Raw genomic sequence first — 10,720 nt, forward strand, 5'->3', positions numbered from 1 at the left:
ACTGCCCAAGAAAGACCCTGGGCTTGCTCTCTCTCTCTCCACCTGCTTGCTCTCATCCCTCTCTCTCTCCTCCTGCTTGCTCTCATCCCTCTCTCCTCCTGCTTGCTCCTATCCCTCTATCCTACTGCTTGCTCTCATCCCTCTCCTCCTGCTTGCTCTCATCCCTCTCTCCTCCTGCTTGCTCTCATCCCTATCCTGCTTGCTCTCATCCCTCTTTTATCCTGCTTGCTCTCATCCCTCTTTCCTCCTGCTTGCTCTCATCCCTCTCACTCCTGCTTGCTCTCTCTCCTGCTTGCTCTCATTCCTCACTCTCCTCCTGCTTGCTCTCATCCCTCACTCTCCTGCTTGCTCTCATCCCTCTCTCCTGCTTGCTCTCCTTCTGCTTGCTCTCATCCCTCTCACTCTCCTCCTGCTTGCTCTCATCCCTCTCACTCTCCCCCTGCTTGCTCTCATCCCTCTCTCCTGCTTGCTCTCTCCTCCTGCTTGCTCTCATCCCTCTCACTCTCCCCCTGCTTGCTCTCATCCCTCTCTCCTGCTTGCTCTCTCCTCCTGCTTGCTCTCATCCCGCTCTCCTGCTTGCTCTCTCCTCCTGCTTGCTCTCTCTCCTCCTGCTTGCTCTCATCCCTCTCCTGCTTGCTCTCTCTCCTCCTGCTTACTCTCATCCCTCTCTCCTGCTCTCTCTCCTCCTCCATGCTTTCATCCTGCTCTCTTTCCCTTCTTTAACGAGGTGTGAAAGTTTGAAACCTTGCGTGTCCTTCTCTCCGTCTTTTGACGTATGGCTGTAACCCTACCCTCCTCCTCCTCTTTCCCAGTGACAACAGGAAGATGGATGACCTCTAGAAACACAGAGCATTAAAGTGAGCTGCCACTGATACACACGCACAGAAAAACAAGAGTAGTCAAGCCTCGTTAATCATGATGCATGTAAACAACTGTGTTTGTGCACCCAGAGTTAAATTTGTGGCGGATCCTGCTGAACAGGATAATCGCCAACAATCTGTCACTATAATAGTGTGTCATTATATGTTGTGCCAAGAGCATGTAAGATTTAGTGTTATGTGGTCGGTCATTATTATGGGGTAAATATGGCATATATAAATACTTTCTTGAGAAACGTCAATGAGGTCAGGTGATTGAGATGGACTTTGTGAAGTAGGAATCTGTCAGCCACAGTGGAAAGCCAGATAAAATGGCAAGAAGGCCATTTAATGAGTTGAGCTTTTATAAACCAGTAGCAGAGTGAAGGCTCACGATAGGTCATGTATTATCAAAGGACATTGGACCTCATTCACTAACATTTTCATAAGTATCTTCATAATTAAGAACTTCATACGAACAAACTTTAAGAAAGATCCTGCCGGATTCATGAATGCGTGAAAATGTGTTCTTAAGTAGCCAAAGTGTTCTCTGCTGCGCATGAAGAATGCAGCTGATTCTTACATGGAATGTGCATTCTCGTACAACTGAATGTGTATACACAAACACCCCGCCAGCTCCTTGTAAGGTGCAACCACAGGGCCGTGTGCACACAGATTCAGCAGAAAGCAATTAGCGACTGATCAAAATTAGATTAGATTCAAATGTATTGTCATTATACAGCACAAGTACAAGTACAACGAAAATAGGTTTGGCATCCAACCAGAGTGCAAATGTAACACTAAAGTGTAATAGTAATATACAATGTTGTATCAGATGTATGTAGTACTATACTACTACAGAGTTGTAGTATTAATATGTACAGTGATGCTGTCATACAAGTCATACTGGTATGACGAGTAGGTAAGGGATATGTACAGATATATAGTATCTAAAGATATGTAAAATGGATAAGCAGGTATGTGCAGACAGATGTGGATATAATATATATACAGAAGAATGAATAAATATATATGTATATGGTATATACATGGTGCACTGTAAACGCAGAACTGTAAGGAGTAGATTAGAACATGACATGAGAACATGAGTTAACAGGTGAGGTTAACGTGGTGTCATCGGCTGAAGTGAAAAAGAAATGGGTTAATGTGAAATCCGAAAGAATTGCAAAACACAGGAGAGAGATGCTGGCCACTGGAGGATGAACAGGAGGCTCAGGGTTGTCGAGTGCATGTGTGGCTCTCATTGTAGGCCACCTGCTGCTCCGCCTGGGGGTTGGTGAGTGGTGTCATCAACCAGGGGACCAGTGCATATCTGTGATCTCCTAATAAAACAAGTCATTAGAAGAATAGAAGCCTACTGTTGCTGGAATGATTCAGTGCGCACATATACGTACCAATTAGCCATGTGTCTCCAGCGTCTCCTTGCTCGAGATGCACACCCACAGAGCTGTTCTGTAAGATGTAGGAGTCGAAGCAGAGCGAGTGTAACCTTAGAAAATGGCAGAAAAGCTGCGATAAGTGAACATGACTGGCTTTATTTGACCTCAACCAAAGTTGGCATTTTGTTCATGTGGTCTGCTATTATACACAATATGCAGCTTTCACTGTGTGTCTGGCTCTGTTGTGATCTGATGCCTCCTGCAGCTCAGCAGCAACAACACTCACGCCTGGTGTTTCAACCATGGGGCGTCAGTCAGTCAGGCAGTCAGTCAGTCAGTAAGGGGCATTCGCTATTGTAGGCCGGCCCTCCTATGGGAGAAAAGAAAATTAAGAGGCACTTGAATACGCAAGTGTTTCAAGACGACATGCGTTGAAAACGCACACGCACTCATACTGGCATACAATCATATTATGCTTTGTGGTGCAGAAAGGCTCCCGAGTGAGATGAGTGTGTTGTCTGAGCGGAGCACTGAGCCGACTTACAACATCCCTCTAAAGTAAAACAAACTATTAACACATTGAAACCGGGAAACACATTTGTGTGTATATATACAGGCTATATAATCAAAGTCAGCTTTATTGTCTCTTCTCGTCATGTGCAAGACATACAGAGAAATATAATTGCGTTTCCCCCTTCTCACGGTGTATATAAAAAAGATCTAATATACACAAAGTAACATATGGGACACGATGTACACACAATATACAGGACTATATACAATATAAACAGTAGCTTAAAAAATTAATGTAAGAGTGAAATAAATATAGGAGGTAAAAAAGAGAACTTAGTGAAACTCTTTGGCGGGTGGGGGGGGGGGTGTTCTTAGTCCAGGACTGGTGGCAGAGTGAGAGCTGGGAGAGAGTTCAGCTTCCTGACAGCCTGGTGTATGAAGCTGTCTTAGTCTGCTGGTCCTGGCTCAGAGGCTCCTCATTCTCCTCCCGGAGGGCAGGAAAGTGAAAAAGCGTTGTGAGGGGTGGGTGATGTCGCGGGCCAGGCATGTATTGTAAATGTCCTGGAGGGAGGGGAGGGGGCACCAATGATCATCTCAGCTGTTCTGACCGTGCGCTGCAGGGTCTTGCGGCAGGATGCTGTGCAGCCGCCATACCACACGGTTATGCACTTCTCTCTCCTTTCCTCCCCCTCCCCTCTACCCTTTGATTGAATTCCTACCAGAACAACTTCAGCACACGTTAGCTGAGATGTGAGACCATGTATTTAAACAGAGAGGAGGAAGATATGGGGGGAGGGAGGGACAAGGAGCAGAGAGGAAGAAATTATGAAAGGGGGGGGGGTGAGGAATAAGAATGAAGGAGAGAAGAGAGGTGGGCATGAATATTTCATAGTAGTGTACCATCTGAGGTTGGAATAAAAACAACAGCAGCCCAGTGGTAGATTTGTCAGAGCGAAAGGGGACGAAAAAGGTTCACCCACTTCCAAATCCACTGCTGTTTCAATTTTATGTCTGTTAAAAGTGATTCACTATAGATCAGCTATAGATCTGCCAAGAGTGAATGTTGTGTGTGTGTGTGTGTGTGTGTGTGTGTGTGTGTGTGTGTGTGTGTGTGTGTGTGTGTGTGTGTGTGTGTGTGTGTGTGTGTGTGTGTGTGTGTGTGTGTGTGTGTGTGTGTGTGTGTGTGTGTGTGTGTGTGTGTGTGTGTGTGTGTGTGTGTGTGTGTGTGTGTGTGTGTGTGTGTGTGTGTGTGTGTGTGTGTGTGTGTGTGTGTGTGTGTGTGTGTGCTCGTGAGAATGTGGGATACATTTGAAGTAGACAGAGGTTAAAATCTGCATATTTATTTGGTTGTGTATGTGTGTGTGTGTGTTTTATTTACGGAGTGTCTCAGGGAAGCATACTGTAGTTGAAGTGCTTGGCTCAGGGATCTCCCTGCGAGTGTGTCATGCTGTGTGGAGCCATGCAGGGTCTATAAAAGGTCTGCCGAGGGACCATTTCACAGCGGAACAGGCGGCCAGCCGGCACTAGACGTGTGGAGAAACGCAGTATAATTAGCCCTGATCTTAGCCACACCACCACCTTAATAGAATAGAATAGAAATACTTTATTCATCCCGAGGGAAATTCGGCTTATCGAATTCGACCTCATCTCCCCTCACTGTGGGGAAATTGCATTCTCTGCTGTTTTAACCGTATCCACACACACACAGAATAACCCTCTTTAATTTTTCATCAGCTTTAGAACCAACTTTGCAGAAAGAACCCCCTCCTCCTCTCTTAAAGAATCCTGAAAGCCATGCAAGCGTCATTAGGCCTGACAGAACCCTGAAGGCTGTTCAGAGCTAACGGCCCATGTGTTCCGGGAGTGACGGTAAACGGCGACGAGCGACAAAACTAAACAAAATGATGATTGAAGAAGCGCCTTTTTGCCCGTTTGCGGGGACGCCTTTCCTGCGACGCTCCTACTGCTCACCTCACCACATGCTGCGTAGCCGGCGCTAGCGTTAACACTGTGTCCCTGGTTGACGGTTAGTGGGGACATGGTGGCTAGGAGTAGCTCTCCTCAGAGAACAGGCACCAGGTGTTCAGCTGAGAACAGCGCTCAACATGACGCCTCATGAATATGAACACGCTAGAATTAACCAATTAATAATTTGACTCTTGGGCTAGTAATTCATTTACAAACTTTTTAACCACTGCATTGCATTATAGATAATGACACCCGTGGGATACGGAGTGGTATGCTCTCGTTGTTAATTTCCTGCCTCCTCCCACCCCTTCCAGGTTTTGGAAGTGGTACGGTCCAACTATGACACGCTGACCCTGAAACTGCAGGATGGTCTGGACCAGTTCGAGAGATACTCGGAGCAGCCGAAGGAGGCTGCCTTCTTCAAGGAGCTGGTGAGAGAGCAGTGCATTGTGGGGTGGGGGGGTCAAAGGGCAATGGAGTATCATTCATTTGATCTCAGCTGTTTATTGATTCCTGCTCTCTCACATGACTTCACTCCACAAGTGAGCCAGTGTGTGTGTGTGTGTGTGTGTGTGTTTTCGGGGAGGGAGGGGGGGTCTTATAGATCAGGGCTGGCCAACGAGGGGCCCACAGGCCAAATTTGTCCCTCAGAAACACATTTTGGTTGCAAGACAAGGAAATATGTTTTACTTGCTACATTTGTAAATAAATTATTGATCTAATGGCTTTCATTCTCCGATTTCAGCCACCATGCTAATAACTAAGGGCTGCTTCAGATTAACCATAACCCTTCTCTTTGTCGCCCTCTCCCCCACACCCCCCTCCCTCTCTCTCCAGGTGCGCTCCATCAGCTTGAATGTGAGGAAGAATGTCTCCCTCAACACACTGAGTCAGGACATCCTGCTCAAGGAGTTCTCTACCATCTCATGAGGAGCATCCACCAGGAGTGCCCCCTTTGGATACACACACACACACACACACACACACACACACACACACACACACACACACACACACACACACACGCACCTCTTTGTGCATGTGGACATGTGCACGCACACAAACTTAGACACACATGCAAACTAGAACCAGTACAATCCTCGACTTTTTAAATGGACTGTTTAAACCCCCAGAGAGCTTCTGCTTCTGCTCCACCAGAGAGCTTCTGCTCCACCAGAGAGCTTCTCCTCCACCAGAGAGCTTCTGCTCCACCAGAGAGCTTCTGCTGCTCCAGAGAGCTTCTCCTCCACCAGAGAGCTTCTGCTGCTCCAGAGAGCTTCTCCTCCACCAGAGAGCTTCTGCTGCTCCAGAGAGCTTCTGCTGCTCCAGAGAGCTTCTGCTCCTCCAGAGAGCTTCTGCTGCTCCAGAGAGCTTCTGCTCCTCCAGAGAGCTTCTGCTCCTCCAGAGAGCTTCTGCTCCACCAGAGAGCTTCTGCTCCACCAGAGAGCTTCTGCTGCTCCAGAGAGCTTCTGCTCCTCCAGAGAGCTTCTGCTGCTCCAGAGAGCTTCTGCTGCTCCAGAGAGCTTCTGCTCCTCCAGAGAGCTTCTGCTGCTCCAGAGAGCTTCTGCTCCTCCAGAGAGCTTCTGCTGCTCCAGAGAGCTTCTGCTCCACCAGAGAGCTTCTCCTCCACCAGAGAGCTTCTGCTCCACCAGAGAGCTTCTGCTCCACCAGAGAGCTTCTGCTGCTCCAGAGAGCTTCTGCTCCTCCAGAGAGCTTCTGCTCCTCCAGAGAGCTTCTGCTGCTCCAGAGAGCTTCTGCTCCACCAGAGAGCTTCTGCTTCTCCAGAGAGCTTCTGCTCCACCAGAGAGCTTCTGCTCCACCAGAGAGCTGCTTCTCCACCAGAGAGCTTCTCCTCCAGCCAATGGCTCGTCATGTCCATCCTCTGTGACCTGTGACTGACTGGTGTTAACTATTGCTCCACTACTGTTGAGACACACACACACACACACACACACACACACACACACACACACACACACACACACACACACACACACACACACACACACACACACACACACACTGACTGCTGACTGACGCACCTTACTACAGAACATCTGATGGACACTTTCTGCTATTATCAAACTCGCCGTGTGCGTGTGTGCACTGTGTTATGGTTTATGGAAGTGCACAATTGAGTGCTTGCGTGGAGGCTTTAGTATTGTCAAGACTGTTAATGGACCAATGAAAAGACTGGATTTAAACGGGAGCTCCTTCACCCGCCCACCTGCCTCTGCTGTGGTGATATAGCGGCCTGTTGTCAAAACGGGTCCAAGCGTTACACGATGTATCTCTTCAGTCATCGTTTCTGATGGCGCTTTTTACCTTTTTGAGTGATATGATCTTTTATCATCAAGCTGCAGCTCCTAACGTATGTCGTACAATGCTAACCACCCCCAAGTTGAGCTTCTCTTGAGTTTGGTGAAATCGTACAAACTTTGGTGTTCCCTTTGGGTTAAGAACAAACGCTGCTCTTGACCAGTCCCATCATCAGAGATATTCCTCTGTGTGTGTGTGTGTGTGTGTGTGTGTCGTTGAATGGTCAGTGTGAACATGGAATGTGAGGCTTTATTCTTTTTAAATGATCTCACCGTGTTTTGTATACTGTATCTACGCATTTGCCGTTGGGTAGGATATGATGGTTGTTGTTGATTTATTGATTGATCTGAAGTCTACTCTGTAAAGTAACAAAAAGGTTTTATCATTGGACAGCCTTTGTGCTATTTTTTTTTAACAAAGCCTGATTTAATAACCTACTACTGTACATTGCTGCACAAGTCATTACCCCCCAACCTCCCATTAGAGTAACAAATTAATCTGGACCGTGATGAAGTGATTGACAGTGATTGGTCTGGTCGAGAAAGGCATAGATATATATAAAGACTAGTGAACTCGCCCGCGCTGCTGGCCAATGGAGACAGACGTTGCCACATGGTGGCCATCTTGCTACACGAAGCACGCCCACTCATAACATGAATGTCTATAGTGCATGTACTATTGAAATAACCATAGCTTGCTCAATTTTCAACCATTTGGTTTGTTAAAAACCTCAGAGATGTAGTTATCATACTGGATACTTATAATGGACTTTCATATGAAGATCATTTCAACATGTCCAAGCATCGTTTGTACGTTTGTAATAAACCAAACCGTTTGTAAATCCGTCAAGATTTCAGCCAGTTAAGAGTATTTTTGTTTGTGCAAATCACTCGCCTTACAGCAGCTACCATAATGCGTACCAGAATAGTTCACTGTAACAAGATGGCCGCCGGTGAACTACGCTGGAGACTCCGCCTTGCGCCATCTAGTCTTTATATATATCTATGGAGAAAGGTGCGGGTTGTGAAAGAATGTACAGATTGTATTTCACGGAATGTTGATTTTTCTCCCAGTGTGTCCCTGGGATGTAGGAAGGTGAGTTATGCAAGCTCTGTGAATCTTTTCTACATTCAAAAAATTTAATAAAAATGAACAAGAAGTTCACTTGGAACGTGCTCTCTCTCTCTCAGAACCTGAGAGATCTTTCTTTGGACGGGTTGCTGATTGGTTTGAATTATGCAATTCTCTCTTTTGAACGTGGTGTAGGGCCTTCTTTCTTTGTTCTCATCTCTAACTCCTGTAGGTATATTATTTATGTTTTGTTTTTTAAAATAAAAGTTGGTTTCCTACTACTCCAGTAATGTCTCCTGTGTTTTGACTACATCACTTCTGAATGAAGGAAGTCGTTTGATGGTCCGATCCTCCTTTTCGTTTATCTGTGTGCTCCGTAGCGCTGATGCAAAAATGATCTTGAGACATTGACGTGACAGGATTCAGCATTGAATTATATAATCATGATCCATATTTGATTAGAGGTAAGATACTCTTATTATACATTTATCTTAGTGTGACCTGGAGGGGAGGGGGGGTTTATAGAGGTGAGGGCAATAAAAGTTGCATTTCAGAGATAAAAACTGGACAAAGTCTAGAGAGGTAAACGCATTTAAAAATGGTTTCAACCAGAATAGTTGAGGCTCACTCTTTACACTATGAGAAAGGATTTTATGGTATTGTGGATTATCTAGGTCTCACTTCGTCCATCTCTATGAGGACAATGAAGCTCATGCATATAAGATGAACATGTTGAATACTGGGGTGGTTACAGAACAAATGTTCTTAAACTTGGAATTCTGGAGGGTAGACAAACTTAGCTACGGGAATAACAGGTGTCTGGATACATTTTGTTAAAGGGGGGTCGCATGACCCTCAGTCTATACAAGTAGCAGCGGTTCTCAAACTTTTTTATGCCACCCCATTTTATTTAGGATTATTTTTTTGGCACCTACACTTAATGTATTGTGTAATTTCAAAGTGGAATTAACCCATTCTCCGCCGATGACGTGTTAACACATCACTGATCTCCGCCATGCGTAATCTGCCAATGACGCCGTAAGGCTTCTTTGAGATCAATATTTCATATTTTCGTCATGGTATTCATATGTCACTCACGGAGTCTTGGGTGATGCTGTCTGGGCCATCACAACTCTGCAACGCTTCAATACCGCCACCTCGTGGCCGATCGACGAGTTGCCAAACCGGAAGTGGCCGGAAGTGCTTGGTCCGTCCCCTATTTTCGTCCGGCCACTTGCTTAGCGTCCCTGGGCTCAATACAGACACCGTGGATATTGATCTTTGCCATAACTCAATAATCAACATGTTTTGGACGTGTATTAGTAATATACAAACCGGAAATGGATCGCATCGATCAACATCCCATAATGGCGATCTTTTTGCTCCAGTGTGATCGCCCAACGCTACGAGGAGACTGACGTAAGTTTCAGCGTTTTTCTTTACCATTTTCTATACAAACTACTCTGATCAATATATCACCCATACTACATGAATCATTTAACGTCGGTCATTGAATTATAAACGACCCCCCCCCCCCCCCCCCTCCGTTCACCCTCAGATGACCAGTCATGACGTTTAGGACCATGTACAGTTGAAATTTTTAATATAACGTTGATCGGTATCAAACTACATTTGATCTAATATATGCATTTATGGCTATATCTCACGTTCTATGAAATACAGCAGAAAACAATAAAAACATATTTATACTCTATGTTGTGAAGGATCAGATTAAACCGAATATATATATTTATTTATGGATATATATTTAATAGTATTTGTATATCGTTTGATATCCCCTGTATATTCCTTGTACATATACACTGAATATCCCTTTAGTCTACTAACAGCCCATAATAGTTTCATTCTACCATTGGACAAGAACCTGGCGCCAGCAGCCAAGCCCCTTGGTTCAAGTTCAATCGTGCCGACGAACATGTCGTTACAAGCCCGGTTCCGCGTAGGAATACGTCTGGCGAAATACGAATGGTACTATTTGTTCACAGCGCATATATATATGGCGCAAGTAAAGTAGAACTTTTTTTTAGTCCATTAGTCCTTTACCCTCCAACCTAGTAACAGACGTGAAGCCTCACCCACGACGCACGTGTGGTGCAGTATGGCCTACTTGGCCTCAGAATAGGCATTGAGACATCGTGTGGATTAATAGTTGAATTGTCATAGTTTGGCACTATACCGTCGAGTGGGACGTATTTCTATTAAGTTAATAATAGTCTATTATGTATGGTGCATCGTTCGGTTAGAGTTATAAAGTGAGCAGTACCCCCATCGTTCCTGGCGTTATCTGGAGTCTTAACCAGGCTGGGCAGACCACGTGTGGTGCTTGCATCCGAGGAGCTCTGGGCCAGGACGAGTGGACCTGTACATTGGATTACTTCACCCGGACGACGGCGAGCCCTCCACGGCTTGGATTATCTACGTGCTTTGGGTGCTTTGATTATGCCATGGATAACAGCCAACACTGCTGAGTGTTGGAACTACCCCCCCGAGAGGAGTCCAGGTGAGACGGCGCTCTACCCCGAGTGAGGTCGCCTCACGTCTCTTCGTTGTGGACCGGCAGCTACCGTCTAC

At 45.8% G+C, this 10,720-nt stretch overlaps 1 protein-coding gene across 1 annotated transcript in view; it reads left to right on the plus strand.

The window, feature by feature from the left end:
• The window catches only part of armh3 (armadillo like helical domain containing 3), an 88,962-nt gene extending 80,548 nt beyond the window's left edge, over nt 1-8,414 (plus strand). The window contains exons 25-26 of the mRNA XM_084317867.1: nt 5,053-5,169; nt 5,576-8,414. Of these exons, the coding sequence (XP_084173993.1) occupies nt 5,053-5,169; nt 5,576-5,668 (210 nt within the window). The 3' untranslated portion in view covers nt 5,669-8,414. The remainder of the gene's footprint in view (nt 1-5,052; nt 5,170-5,575) is intronic.
• Nucleotides 8,415-10,720: the final 2,306 nt, after the last annotated feature.

The sequence above is a fragment of the Notolepis coatsorum genome, assembly GCF_963971535.1.
Source record: "Notolepis coatsorum genome assembly, chromosome: 7".
Lineage (NCBI taxonomy): Eukaryota > Metazoa > Chordata > Actinopteri > Aulopiformes > Paralepididae > Notolepis > Notolepis coatsorum.